Raw genomic sequence first — 20,807 nt, forward strand, 5'->3', positions numbered from 1 at the left:
CTGTGGGTTGACTCTTTCTCTCTCTCTGCCTGTCTGTGGGTTGACTCTCTCTCTCTCTCTCTGTCTGTCTGTGGGTTGACTCTCTCTCTCTCTCTCTCTCTCTGTCTGTGGGTTGACTCTTTCTCTCTCTCTCTCTGCCTGTCTGTGGGTTGACTCTCTCTCTCTCTCTCTCTCTCTCTCTCTCTGTCTGTCTGTGGGTTGACTCTCTCTCTCTCTCTCTCTCTCTGTCTGTGGGTTGACTCTCTCTCTCTCTCTCTCTCTGTCTGTGGGTTGACTCTCTCTCTCTCTCTCTCTCTGTCTGTGGGTTGACTCTCTCTCTCTCTCTCTCTCTCTCTCTCTCTCTCTCTCTCTCTCTCTCTGCCTGTGGGTTGACTCTCGCTCTCTGCCTGTCTGTGGGTTGACTCTCTCTCTCTGCCTGTCTGTGGGTTGACTCTCTCTCTCTGCCTGTCTGTGGGTTGACTCTCTCTCTCTGCCTGTCTGTGGGTTGACTCTCTGTCTCTCTCTCTCTGCCTGTCTGTGGGTTGACTCTCTGTCTCTCTCTCTCTGCCTGTCTGTGGGTTGACTCTCTCTCTCTGCCTGTCTGTGGGTTGACTCTCTGTCTCTCTCTCTCTGCCTGTCTGTGGGTTGACTGTAATGTCGGTTGTTGTTTTGTGTGTAAATAGATTTCTATTGGGTTGTGTGTGTGTGTGTGTGTGTGTGTGTGTGTGTGTGTGTGTGTGTGTGTGTGTGTGTGTGTGTGTGTGTGTGTTTCGTGTCTAATTTCTGCTTGTTTTCCTTCCGCAGGCTGCAAAGCAGTCATACACCCCTCAGCTAACCCCCAGGCAACCAACCATGGCTGAACTGCGAAACTCCCTCATATGGGAATCAGGTGAGAGACATGCATGCACACATACAGCCCATACAGCCCATTACAAATCGATCTCTGTACTTTACGCATACACACAACTGTGAACATGACAGACGTTAGTGTGGCATTAGCATTTAAGTGTGTTTGTGTGTGTGTGCGCAGGCTCAGAGGAGGACCTGTTCTACGATGCTCCCAGCTCTCCTATAGGCGACAGTCCGTTCTTCCCCAACAACATGCCCAGCCCCCTGCAGCGCTCCGACTCGGTCAAGAGGAGAGGACTGGTCAAGAAAGACCCCAAGAAGAACATGACAGAGTTCCTCATGATGTTTGAGATCAACAAGGTATGCTTAACATAATATACATCTGTGTGTGAGAGAGTTCTTAAACACTTCATTTAGATGTTTTCACTCTGATTGCTAATAAAGCTGCGTGTGTGTATGTGTGTACTTGAACTCCCTCATTCTGCTGTCTAGCTGTCTGTTCAGCTGTGTCGTCTGGCTAGAGGTCAGGAGGTCACAGTGTTACACCTGGACGTCGAGCGTCTCGGCACCGAGCTAAAGATTCGCACCTTCGACATGACATCTAACACCTTTCTACACGAGATCTGCCTAGAGTGCTCAGAGTATATGGGTAGGTGAGGGGGTGGGTGGGAATTGTTGTCTCTTAAAGGTAGGCCTGTCAACTAACTGATCCAGAAATTCACTATCAAAAATGTATCTTAAAAATGTCAATATTCAAATAATAGTTTTGATATAATTAGCGTAAATTTACATAAATACGTACATGTATAAAATCTGGGTCTTACAGCCTTCTCCACACCAGCTCTAACATTAGGGGAGACGCCACAAAAGGTAGCCACACTTGAATGTGCCTGTTTATGCCATTGAAACCAGCATTTCTCTCCTGTTCTATTTTGTTTTTCAAATGAACTTTATTCCGTTGTCCACTACATTCAAAGGTAGTAATCTAGTAATGTTTGATAGCAACCTATTCTAGTTGTTGCATCTTTACATCACTCCTCTTTTAACATATGTGTGACCTGAAATCGCTTGCATGTGGTGTGTTTTCAGAATGGTGTTTTTCCCTCGATTGCATTTTTGGAACATTAGCAGGACGGCTCTGTGCACCTTGCTGCGTTTGGAATGTGAAGAAATGATTGTCTAGATCATTATGAGATAAACGTGACATGCTGCTTCCTCATTGTTGGTGGTTGTATGGGTGTGGCATGTCTGCAGACATCTCTGTGTGGTTTTGGTGTGATATGATTTTCTGGTTTGATATACTTGTCCAGATTCAGAGGAGAAGAAAGTGCACCTGATCACCACTCTAGACAACACAGAGGAGGACCTCCTCACATTGGAGTACACTAAGGTACACACACACACACACACACACACACACACACACACACACACACACACACACACACACACAGTCAACACTGTTTCATGCATTCTTCATCCAATGTAGATTAACAGTAGAGCAGGTCTAAAAGCTTCAATGTCTCTTTCAGGCTGATAAGAACGGGCCAGAATTCAAGTCTCAGTACAAGAACACTGAACAATCAGTAACGGTAAGATCTTACAATACAATTGTGTTAACCCACGTTTGGAACTTCAACATGATGTTGATTTGAGCTCAGTACTCTGCTCAGTTGTGTTAGTGTGTTCATTGTGGTGGTGGTGTGTGCGTGAAATCTGTCTCAGGTGAACTTCTCATCTCTGGATGTACACCTGCACACGGAGGCTTTGCTCAACGCCATGAACTTCCTGAACAGCCTCCTCCCCCCGACCAAGGAGGCGGTGCCTAGCAAGGAGGAGCTGCCCACAATCCCAGAGGAGGACGAGGGAGAGGGGGAGGAGGGCGAAAAGGAGGAATCGGCCGTTGCAAAAAGAACATGTAATTATCAATTTCAATGTTGAAATGTATTAGAATTTCATGAATCAAGTTAGTTGAAAGTGGAAGAGACTTTGGTTAGGTAATATACCTCCTGTATATTTGTTGCATGTAGAGATATTGAGTAGACACGTGTCCTCCATGTATTCTCCTTCTAATACGTAGCTAGCTAAACCAAATGTAAATTCTCTGCCATTGTATGGATCACTTGACGTTTGATGTATTGTGATGCAAACAAAATCATCTTCACATCAAAGCGTCTTTTAAGTTTGAACGAAGGAACTACTCTTTCATCACTGTCTCTCTGCCCCACTCTCCTCAGCTTCTAAGAAGTCAAAGTTTGAGGACGTGGTGAATTTGCACATCAGAGCTGATCTCAACTGTCTGAAGGTTTTCATCCGAGGCCAGAGCCACATGATAGCAGAGATCCGCATTGAGGGTAACACAAGTCACCGTCCGCAACACAAGTCACCGTCCGCAACACAAGTCACCGTCCGCAACACAAGTCACCGTCCGCAACACAAGTCACCGTCCGCAACACAAGTCACCGTCCGCAACACAAGTCACCGTCCGCAACACAAGTCACCGTCCGCAACACAAGTCACCGTCCGCAACACAAGTCACCGTCCGCAACACAAGTCACCGTCCGCAACACAAGTCACCGTCCGCAACACACGTCACCGTCCGCAACACACGTCACCGTCCGCAACACACGTCACCGCAACACAAGTCACCGTCCGCAACACAAGTCACCGCAACACAAGTCACCGTCCGCAACACAAGTCACCGCAACACAAGTCACCGTCCGCAACACAAGTCACCGTCCGCAACACAAGTCACCGTCCGCAACACACGTCCGCAACACAAGTCACCGTCCGCAACACACGTCCGCAACACAAGTCACCGTCCGCAACACAAGTCACCGTCCGCAACACAAGTCACCGTCCGCAACACAAGTCACCGTCCGCAACACAAGTCACCGTCCGCAACACAAGTCACCGTCCGCAACACAAGTCACCGTCCGCAACACATGTCACCGTCCGCAACACACGTCACCGTCCGCAACACACGTCACCGTCCGCAACACACGTCACCGTCCGCAACACACGTCACCGTCCGCAACACAAGTCACCGTCCGCAACACAAGTCACCGTCCGCAACACAAGTCACCGTCCGCAACACACGTCACCGTCCGCAACACAAGTCACCGTCCGCAACACACGTCCGCAACACAAGTCATCGTCCGCAACACAAGTCACCGTCCGCAACACACGTCCGCAACACAAGTCACCGTCCGCAACACAAGTCACCGCAACACAAGTCACCGTCCGCAACACAAGTCACCGTCTGCAACACACGTCCGCAACACAAGTCACCGTCCGCAACACAAGTCACCGCAACACAAGTCACCGTCCGCAACACAAGTCACCGTCCGCAACACAAGTCACCGTCCGCAACACAAGTCACCGTCCGCAACACAAGTCACCGTCCGCAACACACGTCCGCAACACAAGTCACCGTCCGCAACACAAGTCACCGTCCGCAACACAAGTCACCGTCCGCAACACAAGTCACCGCCCGCAACACAAGTCACCGCCCGCAACACAAGTCACCGCCCGCAACACAAGTCACCGTCCGCAACACAAGTCACCGTCCGCAACACACGTCCGAAACACAAGTCACCGTCCGCAACACAAGTCACCGTCCGCAACACACATCCACAACAGCTGCATGCATGAATTATGATATTGCATGCAATTATGTGTTTGTGTGATTAGATGTGTGGACAGGACATGCAAGCACACACATTATAATGATGCTAGTCCTACCTTGTGGTAAACATGAAGAAATACTCAGGCCACTGATGATCTTTTCCTATTGGCTCTGGAACTGATATCAACACACCTTTGTTGTGCCCCACCATGAAATCGGAGGGGGGGGGGACTATGGATCTGTCGCCGTCCAGTAGTATGTACGTTAGTTAATCACGCGATGTCGCAGACACCGCTGGCCCGATTTTGACAAAACGTTGGTGGATGATGTGCCATACCATAGAGATATGGCATTTACAAAAGTACACTGATTGGCCAAAGGGGGCGCTGTAGTAATCAACTGAAGTTCCAAACTTTGAACAAGCTTGCATCATTCGTTATTTGTGGGGAACAACATGTTTACTGTTGCCTTGTTTTAGACTTGTTCTAGACCTAGACCTGCTCCTCAATGTTCTGCCTCTTTGTTCTATGTTCCAGGCCTGGTGTCGGAGGTGCTGATGAGGAGAAAGGCGGTCGAGGTTCTGGCCAACCTGAAGAACATAGTCATTCTGGACTGTGATAAGGAGGCACTGTATAAGCAGGTAGCTCAGTGTTTTCCTTTGCCTGCCCTAACGAACACGACCCAGCAGTCATTGACTACCATACTCACAAGGCTCACTCATGGCCTCCAGTATCCAAAAAGGATCAAATGAAAAGTTGACATATCAAAATTTGAACAAACGGCAAATCCCAATGTCACCTAATGTTTACCATTTTGTTTTACTTTAGCGATGTTATTTTCCCAGTAAAAGGGCCACATTCACGAGAAATTATGATTGTTGTTTTTGCTTTCTGCTGCTATATTTGTACTGCGTCTGCATCCTAGTGTGTGTCCATAGCTGATAAGGAGGTGTTTGCTTTCCGCATGGTGAACCACACGGACGCCACTGAGGGCGATGCCTATCTAGACATGGGTAAAGTGGACACCAGCATCTCCCTGACGGTGGGCTGCATCCAGGTCATCTTCCTCAACAAGTTTGTCTCTTCCATTCTGGTAAGAGACACCATCTCTCTTAACTCCACTTAACTATCACCTATCCTTTTATGTGCTTCAAAAATTCAGCTGCCAACAACACTTTTCCAGGGTGTCGAAAACCATGGCCTTACTTGTAGTACCGGTACCAAAATGCCCCAGAACCTACCAAGCCTAATCACATTCGGTGCACTTTTTCGGTTCTGGATTGTCCTACGTCATATGACCATCGATGAGCACTCTGTAACGTGACTGCTCTTTGTCCCACCCCTTCTCTTCCTCCTCATTCACCTCTCTCCCCCAGGCCTTCATCAACAATTTCCAGGCGGCCAAGGAGGCCCTGGCTGAGGTGACGGTGCAGGCAGCGGAAAAGGCAGCCACGGGGGTGATGGAGCTTGCTGAGCGCAGCACGCGCATCTCTCTGGATGTAGACTTCAAAGCTCCTCTTGTCTTCCTGCCGCAGTCATCCTCCTCCACCAACGTCACTGTGGCTGACCTCGGTATGGTCACGGTCAAGAACTGCTTCGCCTTGGTCGACTCCCAGACGCATGTTAAGATCCCTCCCATCATCGACACCATGACCGTGGGCCTCAGTGACCTGAAGATGTACAGGTGAGACAGAACAGGGTTGCTATTACAGCACACCAGTAGTCAGCCAATTCTGTTTACGGAATCAGAATTAAACCTCATGGATTCGCAGTTGTTTAAAGTGAACGGATGACTTCATTTGTTCACAGGGATGTGAGGTGTTTCTTGACAATAGACATATTTCTGTGTGTTTCAGTTACTTTTGTATATCTGGTCCATCCCTGGATGTGCAGAAAATCACAACCTGTAAAGCCGTTTGTTTGTTTGTTGTGTTTGATTGTCCAGAACCACCTTTGAGAAGGGGAGATTTCAGGGGGAGATCCAGGTTCTGAAGCCGGTCAACCTGGACCTGTCCATCCAGAGGAACCTGTCAGCCTCCTGGTACCACAGCATCCCTGACATAAAGATCACTGCCCACCTCAAACCTATGAATGTGAGTGTGTGTCTGTATGTGTGTATGTGTCCGTGTGTGTGTCTGTGTTAGTTAAAGACAACTCTCAATGAACAAGAAATGTTAGTATGAAATGATGGTAGTTGATACATTTGTGTAAAGGGGTGGGTGTGTGTTTGTCTTACTAGCTGATCCTGAGTCAGGATGACATGACGGTGGTGTTGAGGACTCTGGGTGAGAACATGTCAGAGACGTCAGACGCTGCTTCCCCTCGTCCTCCTCCGTCTACAGTGGACCGCTCCGACACTGCCACTACCAAAGGCTCGCAGGGCACAGGAGGTACTGGTACTATCCCCACCAGCGATGAGGACTGTTGGGTTGAATGTGTGTGTGAGTCTTAATATTTGGATGATTATTGATAATCATGTTGAACCCTGTCTGTAGGCAACATAGTGGTAACTGCTGCAGTGGTGGAGACCCAGACGAGCACTAAGCTGAAGAACACACTCAAAGTAGACTTCAAGTTTGACTCCATGACTCTGGTCCTGTACAGCCCCAATGGGACTGAGGTGACTACTGCATCACTGCACACCTTCACAAACACTATAATTGACCACAGAAAACTCCATCCGCTTAGATATTCTTACCAAAAAGTGTGCGTCTCTGCCTATGTGTCTGTATCCAGGTGCAGGTGTTGGACTCCAGGGATGATCAGCTGATGCTGGCTGAGTTCACCTTGGGAACTATCTCTACATCTGTCCACATGTTCTCAGACGGATCCATGAAGGCCTCCGTCAAACTCACAGACTGCCTGCTAGACGACAAGAGACGCAGAGTCAAGAATATCACTGCCAGGTAAAACACACACACACACACACACACACACACACACACACACACACAGTTACCTTGGTACTAAGCCTACATACACATTCACAGACACTGGGAGAGATACCGCAGAGTGATGTGTGTGTACTGTGAACATATGAGCGTGTGGCTCAGTGCTGGTGTTGATGTACGAGGCTCAGTGTGTGTTCTCCAGCGTGGCATAATGTTCATCACTGCTTCACCATCTGTCTGTTCACATAGGACTGTCACACGGCTAAGATGAATGGCTTTGGTTAGCAACCCCATGATAGTCAAAGCAGCTTTAATTTAATCTCGCACTCCCAGTTCATCAAAACCCATGAGTATTTCCATCTGGTATGTCAATTGTTTTGAGAGAATGGAATCTTTGAATCTGTAGAGTAGAATAAAAAGTTACTCACTCTTCAATGTAACATCATATGACAAACAGATTATAAGGTATTTAGTGCACTGATGGTAGGGTGTGTTATTAGGACCCTTGCTGTAGGGATTGTTATTATTGCTCTTTCTGTAGGAATCATCATGTACACCTGTCCCTCTGGCCTCTGTCTGTCAGGATGATGGCGATTCGTCCGAGCGCTGAGAGGAACGTGATGGTGGAGGTGAACTACAATCAGGGGCGTGAAGGCACCTCTCTGGAAACGGTGGTGCAGGACGTCTACCTCTGTGCCAGCATGGAGTTCCTGCTCACCGTGGCCGACATCTTCCTCAAGGCCAGCCAACAGGGTTTCTCCTCAGCCGCCCCCAAGAACAGCAGCACTAAACCCACAGTTACAGCCACCGCCGCTTCCAAGGAACCTGGTACGATACATTCACATTTCACACTACACAATATTCAAAACAAATGTCATGTTTGTACGACATCCAATTAGTGCAAAGTGAAATGTCTGATAGTTTCACTCCGTTTCTGACAGTTTTCTTCCATTTGATGCCTAATGAACACACCCCTGCTTTCCTCTCTGTCTGTACTCCAGCCCCAGTGGCAGTCAAGTCGGAGATGAATGTTCTGGTGAAGAACCCAGAGATTGTCTTTGTGGCTGACCTGACGCGTGCCGACGCCCCAGCCCTGGTCATGACCATGGAGTGCGAGCTGGTGATGAAGAGCAACCCGGATGGTCAGCTGATGACGGCAGTGGTCAAGGACCTGAAGGTGGTGGCCTGCCCCTTCCTGAGGGAGAAGAGGAGGAACAAGGAGACCACTGTGCTGCAGCCATGCCAGGTGTTCTTCAAGAGCACACAGTCCTCCACCTCCCCGCAGGCCATGGAGGTCTCCATCAAGGCACTGACACTCAAGGTAGGCCACGGCCAAAAAACGGAACAGGAAGAAGCATCTCACTAATAAAATACCTTATTGTCACTTTTTCTTATGTTTTTATTTCTGGCACAGCTGCCAAAACCAGAGTGATGTGTCTTACATTCCATTCTCCTCCGTGCCCCCTTCCCACAGGTGTCGCCCATCATCATCAACACAGTGATCACCATCCAGTCGGTGCTGAGCCCGGCCGGTGCAGACATGCCCCAGTCGGAGCTGGAGAGCCCCGTGCCCCCAGACCTGTGGGAGCGCCGGTCCTGGCAGGACCTCAAGCTGTGGTTCCTGGAGGAGGAGGGTAAAGACGAGGATGCCCAGTCCCTGGTCCGGCTGATTCCCCAGGGTGAGTCCCTGCAGGTGGCCATTTCCTCCATCTGCCTGACCCTGGAGGCTGGGGTGGGCCACCGTACCGTCCCCATGCTGCTGGCCAAGTCCTCCTTCCACGGGGACGTCAAGAACTGGAGCACCCTCATCAATCTGCACAGCCAGCTCAATCTGGAGGTCAGGCACTGCACATCTCTGCATGCGACCTCTACACTACCTCTATACAACATCTACAAAACCTTTACACATCCACACAACATTTTCACAACTTCTACACAACCTCAATTCAACTAAAACATACAGTTGAAGTTGGAAGTTTAGATACATCTTAGCCAAATACATTTAAACTCACAATTCCTGACATTTAATCCTAGTAAACATTCCCTGTCTTAGGTCAGTTAGGATCACCACTTTATTTTAAGGCTGTGAAATGTCAGAGTATTAGTAGAGAGATTGATTTATTTCAGCTTTTATTTATTTCATCACATTGCCAGTGGGTCAGAAGTTTACATACACTCAATTAGTATTTGGTAGCATTGCCTTTAAATTGTTTAACTTGGGTCAAACGTTTCGGGTAGCCTTCCACAAGCTTCCCACAATAAGTTGGGTGAACTTTAGCCCATTCCTCCTGACAGAGCTGGTGTAACTGAGTCAGGTTTGTCAGGTTTGTAGGCCTCCTTGCTTACACACGCTTTTTCAGTTCTGCCCACACATTTTCTATGGGATTGAGGTCAGGGCTTTGTGATGGCCACTCCAATACCTTGACTTTGTTGTCCTTAAGCCATTTTGCTACAACTTTGGAAGTATGCTTGGGGTCATTGTCCATTTGGAAGACCCATTTGCGACCAAGCTTTAACTTCCTTCCTGACTGATGTCTTGATGTTGCTTCAATATATTCACATAATTTTCTTCCCTCATGATGCCATCTATTTTGTGAAGTGAACCAGTCCCTCCTGCAGCAAAGCACCCCACAACATGATGCTGCCACCCCTGTGCTTCACGGTTGGGATGGTGTTCTTCGGCTTGCAAGCCTCCCCCTTTTTCCTCCAAACATAACAATGGTCATTATGGCCAAACAGTTCTATTTTTGTTTCATCAGACCAGAGGACATTTCTCCAAAAAGTACGATCTTTGTCCGCATGTGCAGTTGCAAAACTGTAGTCTGGCCTTTTTAATGGCGGTTTTGGAGCAGTAGCTTCTTCCTTGCTGAGTGGCCTTTCAGGTTATGTCGATATAGGACTTGTTTTACTGTGGATATAGATACTTTTGTAGCTGTTTCCTCCAGCATCTTCACAAGGTCCTTTGCTGTTGTTCTGGGGTTGATTTGCACTTTTCGCACCAAAGTACGTTCATCTCTAGGAGACAGAACGCGTCTCCTTCCTGAGCGGTATGACGGCTGCGTGGTCCCATGGTGTTTATACTTGCGTACTATTGTTTGTACAGATGAATGTGGTACCTTCAGGCGTTTGGAAATTGCTCCCAAGGATGAACCAGACTTGTGGAGGTCTACAATTTTTTTTCTGATGTCTTGGCTGATTTCTTTTGATTTTCCCATGATGTCAAGAAAAGAGGCACTGAGTTTGAAGGTAGGCCTTGAAATACATCCACAGGTACACCTCCAATTGGCTCAAATTATGTAAATTGTCCTATCAGAAGCTTCTAAAGCCATGACATCATTTTCTGGAATTTTCCTAGCTGTTTAAAAGGCACAGTCAACTTAGTGTATGTAAACATTTACATTTACGTCATGTAGCAGACGCTCTTATCCAGAGCGACTTACAAATTGGTGCATTCACCTTATGATATCCAGTGGAACAACCACTTTACAATAGTATATCTATATCTTGTTTGGGGGGAGGGGGGGTTAGAAGGATTACTTAATCCTATCCCAGGTATTCCTTAAAGAGGTGGGGTTTCAGGTGTCTGTTTCAGGTGTAAACTTCTGACCCACTGGAATTGTGATACAGTGAATTATAAGTGAAATAATTTGTCAAAAAACAATTGTTGGCAAAATTACTTGTGTCATGCACAAAGTAGATGTCCTAACCGACTTGCCAAAACTATAGTTTGTTTACAAGAAATTTGGGGAGTGGTTGAAAAACGAGTTTTAATGACTCCAACCTAAGTGTATGTAAACTTCTGACTTCAACTGTGAGTTTAGTCAGACTGCATTTGGTGTGCTGTAACATATTGTTGTGTGTTTAGGTTCACTACTTCAACGAGGTGATGGGGGTGTGGGAGCCTCTGCTGGAGCCCCTAGAGGACGAGATCAGAGACAGCTTCAGATCCTGGACTCTGGGATTAAAGGTGACCCTTAAAGGTCGACTTTGGGCACGAAAAAATGGTCCAACTCTGCCTCTTACTCAATTTTCTAACAGAAATGGGTTGTGCCTTTGGTGGTTCATCGATGTGTCATTCTGGTCATGCACGCCGCAACAAACGTAGCTAGTTCGTTAGCTAAGCTAGCCACTGTAGCAAATAACATTTTATTGGTCACATACACATGGTTAGCAGATGTTATTGCGAGTGCAGCGGAATGCTTGTGCTTCTAGTTCCGACAGTGCAGCAATATCTAACAAGTAATCTAACAATTCCACAACAACTACCTAATACACACAAATCTAAGTAAGTAATAATGTAATAAGAAGTTTGGAATGAAGTATGGAATATATAAGAATATAAGAATATAAGAATATAAATATATGGATGAGCGGCATAGGCAAGATGCAATAGATGGTATAAAATACAGTATATACATATGAGATGAGTAATGCAAGATATGTAAACATTATTATAGTGGCATTATTAAAAGTGACTAGTGATCCATTTATTAAAGTAGCCAATGATTTCAAGTCTGTATGTAGGCATCAGCCTCTATGTTAGTGATGGCTGTTTAACAGTCTGATGGCCTTGAGATAGAAGCTGTTTTTCAGTCTCTTGGTCCCAGCTTTGATGCACCTGTACTGACCTGGCCTTCTGGATGATAGCGGGGTGAACAGACAGTGGCTCGGGTGGTTGTTGTCCTTGATGATCTTTTTGGCCTTCCTGTGACATCGGGTGCTGCAGGTGTCCTGGAGGGCAGGTCGTTTGCCCCCGGTGATGCGTTGTGCAGACCGCACCACCCTCTGGAGAGCCTTGCGGTTGTGGGCGGTGCAGTCATACGGTGATACAACCAGGCGGTGATACAGCCCGACAGGATGCTGTCAATTGTGCCTCTGTAAAAGTTTGTGAGGATTTTAGGTAACAAAAAGCTAGCCAGTAACTCTTTCAGTATGTGTTGACGTCATTTCACGGGATTTGTTTTTGGACGGAAGCTGTAGAGATGTTTTTAAGCATTAAATTACCTGGTATGATAGTGCATTGATCAGTTATACAGTATAAAACTTTTTTTAAAGATTTTTTTGCCCAAAGTCAACCTTTAAAAAATCTCTCATTCACACCACACACACAAACTCACAAACACTGTCCCATGTTCCACACACATCGCTCATCCAGATAGTGTAAACACACTATCCACCACACACTTAACGGCCATGATTTCCCCCAACTGCAGATGAAGAAGAAGCCAGTAAAGTACTCCGGTATATCAGATGAGGTGGACTGCAGCATCCCAGACTACAAGACTATCATCAGCATCAGCAGCAAGGACCAGCTCAACATCACCCTCTCTAAGTGTGGACTGGGCATGCTCAGTAACCTGGGCACGGTAAGTCAATGACGTCACACACCAGCACTCTTATATGTGCTATTCTATTGGCTAGCTGAAAAGATACCTTTTTTGTGAACAATTTTTTGAATTATTTTATGTAATCACGTAATCTATACTGTCAATAATAATCACAATAAAACATTTTAACTAAATAACTTTTTATGTCTACGTGCGTTGTTTTTAATGTGTTGGGATAGCTTGGTGTAGGCCTTATTTCTTGTACATCCCAACGTGTGTGATTGTGTGTGCGTGCTTGTGAATGTATGGCAGGCCTTTGCGGAGGCGGCCAAGCAGACATCAGAGTGTTTCCAGGAGGACGAGGCGCCGTTCGTGGTGAAGAACCATCTGGGTCTGACTGTGTCAGTGGTGTACAGTGATATGTTCTGCCCCCTGGGCCGTGAGGCCACAGAGAACCGTGTAGAGCTGCAGAACGGAGAGAGTGTCAACATGGACTACCGTCGCACCACCACCCACTCAGACCAGTTCTCTGCCATGACCTCGCTGGTGGCCAAGGATTACTACATACAGCCCAGTAAGCAACACAGTTACAACAGTTACACCAGTGCAGACCAGCACCCATATTCAGAGTAGGACTGCTGATCTAGGGATCAGTCTTGCTTTTTATATCATAATGAATAAGATTATATGGACACGGGACCTGATCCTAGATCAGCGCTCCTACTCTGAGAGGCTTTATGAATACGATCCTTGATATTTAGACCCTGGGTCCAAGACAGTGTTAGCGTTCTGACCTAATGCTCGGACATTTGTTTGCGGAGCTAACACGAGTAGTTTGCTGGGTCTAGTGTAAATTTAGTAGTTGATCTCATGGTTTTTGATGTTCTTGTCTTCAGCTCCCGTGGGCCACACTTCAGCCAGCGTGATTCCGTTGATCAAAGTGGGGCGTGGCATGTACAGTGTAATGCACAAAGTCTCTGGGGTCACCCGCTTCCTGGTCTGTCAGATCTACTCTGTGCAGGGAAGCAAGCACATCAAGATCCGCTCTCCCTTCCAGGCAAGTTACAGTCACCGGGGGGGGGGGTTGCTTCCCTACCCCTCTTCCTTCTCTTTCCACTGTACTTAACTTGACCCCAGAATGTACTAAACTTGACCCCAGAGAATATAAATTCTATCTGAACAACAAGTCTCTTTCTCATGTCTCCCTTACAGATCATAAACCACTTTTCCATCCCGTTCAGAGTGATGGAGGGCTCCACGTGTCTGGGGATCTCATTACCTACAGAGGAGTTCTGCGTGCCTCTTGACTCCTACAGGTAGCACACACACATTTAAATACTTTGAGTCCACCAATCAAATTTACAGTAAAAAAAGGATCCAAACATTTGATAGGTCCCTGTATGCATGAGGCTGTCCAAGCGTGCCACGAGGGGCTGGTATTTCAGCAGTTTATCGACAAAGGCCTGCCCCATGTAGCCGTCAAATGAGTACCCCCCCCCCCCACAACAACAACATGTGGCGTATTTGGCACACAGGAAAACACATCATCATCAAGATCAAACCAGCTTCCTGGATGTGTGCTGTTGGTGAGACTACATGTCTCATCTCGTTGGCTATCAGGTCGACAAAGAGGTCATGACTAGCAATAGTACAAATCCTTGTATGAACAGCAACCATTCACAACATGGGCAACAGACTCCATTACATTTGACACATGTATAATACAAAATGGGTTATGGTTTGCAGGGTACCAGAGTACTAGTTTATATTTTGTTGGTAGAACTTGCAGCCTCGCCTTAACAGTAAAGGTGAGAATGTCCTCACCAATGGCAGCATTCTGGTACATGGAGTTTTATTTTCATTTTACCTTTATGTAACTAGGCAAGTCAGTTGAGAACAAATTATTATTTTCACTGACGGCCTAGGAACAGTGGGTTAACTGCCTTGTTCAGGGGCAGAACGACACATTTTTCCCTTGTCAGCTCTGGGATTCGATCTTGCAACCTTTCGGTTACTAGTCCAACGCTCTAACCACTAGGCTGCCCATGGGCGACAGTGGTCAGCACAGTCCAGGGCAGTGAGTTTCCCCTGCTGCCTCAGGCCAGTCCAGTGTTGCAGTAGCTGCATCTGTCTGATACCAAGGAGTGTTGTCCTGGATGTAGGATGAGATGTTCCATCATGGGTGACAGAAGCCTCCACAAAAACACTGCAATCTGCCACAACTGCATCAGAGGCAGTCACTGGCTCAGTTTGCATATCAGTCCGTGTTCATCAGAGCTCCACTCTAGTCCGGTTGCGCATGTTATTGAGGTCTGACCAGACTCCAAACCCTGCAGCACAAGTGTCCAATTTTCCACTGGCCTTCCACCTGAAGCCCAGGAAGTTGTCCTCAACACACACACACCACACACTGACTGCTGTGTGTCCACCCCCCCTTAGGTCAAAGTTGAGCCTGCAGCCGGTAACCGAAGGAGACAATCAATACGATTCTTCCGAGGGCTTCAGCTACGAGTCAGTGAGCCAGCAGCCTGGTGCACGTGTACAGCAGACCTGTCATCGGCATGGCAACAGCGCCAGCATGCTAATGGTCAACATCGTACCTCTGAAAGATACAGTGACATCACAACACACGGGAGTGGCCGGGGAGCACTTTGATGAGCCCTACATCCTGCACCTGTGGCCCTCCGTCCTGCTCCGGAACCTTCTGCCTTACCCCATCACCTATCGCCTACAGGTACACACACACACACACACACACACACTTGTTGTTTATCCTTGTGGGGACCAAACAATCATTGAACAATCATCGTCATTGAAAACAATTGATAAGCCTAAAATAGCCTTTTTCCATGTGCGGACCGGCGAAATCTCCCCACTTGTCCAAATTTGACTTGTTTCACTATTGTTGTGACGAAAACAAAAAAAACACACACACAGACAGATCAGTGGCTACTACCCACATTACTCCTGAGTCCCTACCCACCAGCAGAGAAATGGACCTACAGTATGTTACAACTGCTCCCCTATCACCTTCATACTGCACATAGATATACAGTTGAAGTCGGAAGTTTACATACACCTTAGCCAAATACATTTAAACTCAGTTTTTCACAATACCTGACATTTAATCCTAGTAAAAATTCCCTGTCTTAGGTCAGTTAGGATCACCACTTTATTTTAAGAATGTGAAATGTCAGAATAATAGTTGAGAGTGATTTATTTCAGCTTTTATTTATTTCATCACATTCCCAGTGGGTCAGAAGTTTACATACACTCAATTAGTATTTGGTAGCATTGCCTTTAAATTGTTTAACTTGGGTCAAACGTCTAGGGTAGCCTTCCACAAGCTTCCCACAATAAGTTGGGTGAATTTTGGCCCATTCCTCCTGACAGAGCTGGTGTAGGTGAGTCAGGTTTGTAGGCCTCCTTGCTCGCACAAGCTTTTTCAGTTCTGCCCACAAATTTTCTATAGGTTTGAGGTCAGGGCTTTGTGATGGCCACTCCAATACCTTGACTTTGTTGTCCTTAAGCCATTTTGCTACAACTTTGGAAGTATGCTTGGGGTCATTGTCTATTTGGAAGACCCATTTGCGACCAAGCTTTAACTTCCTGACTGATGTCTTGAGATGTTGCTTCAATATATCCACATAATTTTCTTCCCTCATGATGCCATCTATTTTGTGAAGTGCACCAGTCCCTCCTGCAGCTAAGCACCCCCACAACATGATGCTGCCACCCCTGTGCTTCACGGTAGGGATGGTGTTCTTCGGCTTGCAAGCCTCCCCCTTTTTCCTCCAAACAAAATGATGGTCATTATGGCCAAACAGTTCTGTTTTTGTTTTTACGATATTTGTCCCCATGAGCAGTTGCAAACCGTAGTCTGGCTTTTTTTATGGCGGTTTTAGAGCAGTGGCTTCTTCCTTGATGAGTGGCCTTTCAGGTTATGTCGATATAGGGCTCATTTTACTGTGGATATAGATACTTTTGTGCCTGTTTCCTCCAGCATCTTCACAAGGTCCTTTGCTGTTGTTCTGGGATTGATTTGCACTTTTCGCATCAAAGTACGTTTATCTCTAGGAGACAGAACGCGTCTCCTTCCTGAGCGGTATGACGGCTGCGTGGTCCCATGATGTTTATACTTGCGTACTATTGTTTGTACAGATGAACGTGGTACTTTCAGGCGTTTGGAAATTGCTCCCAAGGATGAACCAGACTTGTGGAGGTCTACAATTTTTTTTTCTGAGGTCTTGGCTGATTTCTTTTGATTTTCCCATGATGTCAAGTAAAGAGGCACTGAGTTTGAAGGTAGGCCTTGAAAAACATCCACAGGTACACCTCCAATTGACTTAAATGATGCCAATTAGCCTATCAGAAGCTTCTAAATCCATGACATATTTTTCTGGAATTTTCCAAGCTGTTTAAAGCCACAGTCAGCTTAGTGTATGTAAACTTCTGACCCACTGGAATTGTGATACAGTGAATTGAAAGTGAAATAATCTTTCTGTAAGCAATTGTTGGTAAAATTACTTGTGTCATGCACAAAAGTAGATGTCTTAACCGACTTGCCAAAACTATAGTTTGTTTACAAGAAAGTTGTGGAGTGGTTGAAAAACGAGTTTTAATGACTCCAACCAAAGTGTATGTAAACTTCCGACTTCAACTGTATACAGTGGTGTAAGGTACTTAAGTAGTACTTTAAAGTATTTTTACTTAAGTCTTTTTTGGTGGGTATCTGTACTTTACTTTAATATTTATAATTTTGACTACTTTTACTTCACTCATTCCTAAAACATATTATGTACTTTTTACTCCATACGTTTTCCCTGACACCCAAAAGTACATTTTCAATGCTTGCTGGACAGGAAAATCGTCCAATTCACACACTTATCAGGAGAACTTCCCTGGTCATCTCTACTGCCTCTGATCTGGTGGACTCACTAAACACAAATGCTTCATTTGTAAATGATGTCTGAGTGTTGGAGTGTGTCCCTGGCTACCCGTAAATAAATTTAAAAAACAAGAAAATCGTGCGGTCTGGTAGGGCTGGGCGGTATACTTATTTTATGATATACCGGTGTTGATCCAGGGAACGGTTTTGGTTTTTAACGTCTATACCGATATTTGAATGTTTTGTTTGTTAAATCTGATACGCCATGTGTAATGTCAATTTTTATAGTTTACTTCGCTACTTGAGTCATCTCTCTCCGCTCTACTAACCACACAGACCTAGCCATGCTTCCTGTCACTCAATGAGCGCATTTGATGTTTCTCAACCACGAGATACTTGCGTTCAGTCTGCATGGTCAATGCAGCACATGCAACGATGCTGTTTTCACTTCGCTTCTTAATATAAATCCACTAGGGTTATATAATGACACTTAGTTTGTGTTTCTTACATCAGCAAACAGCTAGTTTGTCTTTTCTTAGCACGTTTCCCAAAATCTTGGGAGACGCTAATTGTTCGCCACTAATGCTAATAGCTAGCTAGTTAATACATGTGCTGTGTAAGAGCAAACAGCCTGATAATACCAGTGATGGTTTAGACCAAAATCAGCATGTTGTTTGTGCAACAGTATCTTCTAAATGAACGAGGAGTATGCAAAGCAAGAATATGTTATCTACATGAAGTAGAAAACATGCAATGTAGCCAAAGCTTACAGGGTCCCCTAGGAAACATTTATCAATACTTTAGTTAATACCCATGTCACAATAACTCCTCCCTGACATTTTAATTTGTTGTCATCTCAAACAACACTGTATTCAAAGTGCCCACTATTATATTCTAATTATAGAATTAGAATAGTCATTCTATTACCATGATTCCAACAGTTTTGCTGTAATTCGCAAGTCAAAAATAGCAATTGCAACATTTGGTTAAAAATAAATCCTAGATTATTTGCCCATATCGTGCAGCCCTATGTGGCAGTGTGAAAATTCTCAATTGAGCAGTAGTGTAAAGTACTTAAGTAAAAATACTTTCAAGTACTACTTGCATGACCAGAATGACACATCGATGAACCACCAAAGGCACAACCCATTTCTGTTAGAAAATTGAGTAAGAGGCAGAGTTGGACCATTTTTTCGTGCCCAAAGTCGACCTTTTTTTTTGGTATCTGTACTTTACTCCATAGATTTTCCGAAATAAAATACTGTACTTTTTACTCCATACATTTTCCCTACACCTAAAAGTACTCGTTACGTTTTGAATGCTTAGCAGGACAGGAAAATGGACAAATTCACGCACTTGTAAAGAGAACATCCCTGGTCATCTACTGCCTCTGATCTGGAGGACTCACGAAACACAAATGCTTCGTTTGTAAATGATGTCTTAGTATTGGAGTGTGTCCCTGGCTATCTGTCAATAAAAAAACAAGAACATGGTGCCGTCTGGTTTGCTTAATTAAGGAATTTGAAATGATTTATACTTTTACTTTTGATACTTAAGTATATTTTAGCAATAACATTTACTTTTGATACTTCATTTTATTTAAAATCAAATACTTTTACTCAAGTAGAAAGTTTTACTCACTTTTACTTGAGTAATTTTCTATGAATTTATCTTTACTTTTACTCAATCAAGTATGACAATTGGGTATTTTTCCACCACTGTAATTGAATGCAGGAAATGCAGAAATGATAAAAGTGCTGAAATTTGTTTAGGTTGAAGTTGAATTGAACAGTATAAAACAATCAGAATAGAGAAAGACTCACTTAGAATGTATGTGTTGCAACCCTAGGATTACTCACTACTCAAAGCAAATGTACAACTTGTATTATTCCAAAACAAAAAATACCGTCATACCGTCCAATTTGTTTTAAATACCGTGATATAATATTTGGGCCATATCGCCCAGCCCTACTGTCTGGTTTGCTTTATATAAGGAATTTGAAATCAAGGTATCTTTTAAGGTATCTTTACTTTTACTCAAGTATGACTACTGGGTACTTTTTCTACCACTGGATATATATGTATATCATATATCCTCAGACCTTCCTCCTCACATGACTATTATTGGTCACTGATTGATATTGTGTGTGTTGATTGGCTGACAGGACAGTGAAGAGCCCGCCCCCATCACACTGATAAACGGCCACTCAGCAGAGCTTCACACCGCTGTCATGGACCTGTCCAGCCTGGAACTCCACCTCCTCAACTACCTGGGGCAGGATTGGAAGGCCCACTATGGTCTCCGTGGCGACCAGGACGAGATCACCTTCATTGTGTTCCGCTCCCTGCGCGATGAAGAGGAGGAGGTTAGGTTAGGGGAGGGTGGAGAAAGGAAGCGGGCAGAGCTGGACATTGCGGTGCATGTGAAGTATGATGCGGGCCTGACTGAGGTGGCCATCCATTCTCCCTACTGGATGGTGAACAAGACGGGTCGCCTGCTGCAATACAAGGCCAACGACATCCACCGCAAACACGCCATGGACTATGACATGCCCCTGCTCTTCTCCTTCAAGCCACGCAACTTTCTGCACAACAACAAGGTAGTGGGTGGGGATTGACTTTGGTCAAAGCGCAAACCAAATGGCGGGGCTGCTATTTATTTAAACAAGGACTGGGCTTTTAAATGATAATGCCTAATCTTAAAGACCTAATCCTTACTGCTTGTCTCGCCGACCTCTAACCTTTTTCTCTCCCCGTGGCAGGTGCGGCTGATGATCTCGGACAGCGAGCTGTCTGATGATTTCTCCCTGGATACCGTGGGTAGCTATGGTGAAGTGAAGTGCAAAGGGAGGCTCAAAGATTACCTGGTGAGTGGTGGTGAATCAAGACTACTAGCAGAGAACCTGCTGGGAGTTTATTTGAAGTGACACCAGCAGAATTATAGTGTCGGTTGATGTTCACCCTTTCAACAACTTTCAGATTGGTCATGGAGTGTGATTTTCTGAACATTGAACAATCCACAGATGATGAGTGGATTGATTCGGGTTGATTGTGGCTTTCTATGGTTTGATTGAAGATCGGGGTGAAGATCGACCCCAGCAGTTTCAGCCTGACCCGTATCGTGAGCTTTGTGCCGTACTACCTGTTGGTGAACAGGACCAAGCATGTGATCTGGGTGGGAGAGGAGGGCCAGGACCACTGGACCAAGGCCAGACCACACCAGGTACCACAACTAGAGCTCCCTAC

The 20,807-nt window shown here is 45.6% G+C and overlaps 1 protein-coding gene across 2 annotated transcripts in view; it reads left to right on the forward strand.

Moving 5' to 3' along the window:
• Window positions 1–20,807, forward strand: part of LOC106585690 (vacuolar protein sorting-associated protein 13A) — a 66,351-nt gene that overhangs the window by 12,502 nt on the left and 33,042 nt on the right. For both annotated transcript variants that reach the window (XM_014172179.2, XM_014172180.2), the window contains exons 24-49: window positions 784–868; window positions 1,010–1,188; window positions 1,321–1,477; window positions 2,139–2,218; window positions 2,361–2,420; window positions 2,554–2,746; window positions 3,066–3,182; window positions 4,993–5,096; window positions 5,381–5,548; window positions 5,832–6,139; window positions 6,401–6,548; window positions 6,695–6,845; window positions 6,951–7,075; window positions 7,192–7,361; window positions 7,930–8,174; window positions 8,348–8,667; window positions 8,821–9,183; window positions 11,212–11,313; window positions 12,560–12,712; window positions 12,986–13,247; window positions 13,570–13,730; window positions 13,886–13,989; window positions 15,113–15,407; window positions 19,727–20,161; window positions 20,324–20,428; window positions 20,638–20,784. In XM_014172179.2, coding sequence (XP_014027654.1) covers window positions 784–868; window positions 1,010–1,188; window positions 1,321–1,477; window positions 2,139–2,218; window positions 2,361–2,420; window positions 2,554–2,746; window positions 3,066–3,182; window positions 4,993–5,096; window positions 5,381–5,548; window positions 5,832–6,139; window positions 6,401–6,548; window positions 6,695–6,845; window positions 6,951–7,075; window positions 7,192–7,361; window positions 7,930–8,174; window positions 8,348–8,667; window positions 8,821–9,183; window positions 11,212–11,313; window positions 12,560–12,712; window positions 12,986–13,247; window positions 13,570–13,730; window positions 13,886–13,989; window positions 15,113–15,407; window positions 19,727–20,161; window positions 20,324–20,428; window positions 20,638–20,784 — 4,737 coding nt within the window. The remainder of the gene's footprint in view (window positions 1–783; window positions 869–1,009; window positions 1,189–1,320; window positions 1,478–2,138; window positions 2,219–2,360; window positions 2,421–2,553; window positions 2,747–3,065; window positions 3,183–4,992; window positions 5,097–5,380; window positions 5,549–5,831; window positions 6,140–6,400; window positions 6,549–6,694; window positions 6,846–6,950; window positions 7,076–7,191; window positions 7,362–7,929; window positions 8,175–8,347; window positions 8,668–8,820; window positions 9,184–11,211; window positions 11,314–12,559; window positions 12,713–12,985; window positions 13,248–13,569; window positions 13,731–13,885; window positions 13,990–15,112; window positions 15,408–19,726; window positions 20,162–20,323; window positions 20,429–20,637; window positions 20,785–20,807) is intronic.

Source organism: Salmo salar, chromosome ssa24 (assembly GCF_905237065.1).
Source record: "Salmo salar chromosome ssa24, Ssal_v3.1, whole genome shotgun sequence".
In the NCBI taxonomy this organism is placed as follows: Eukaryota; Metazoa; Chordata; class Actinopteri; order Salmoniformes; family Salmonidae; genus Salmo; species Salmo salar.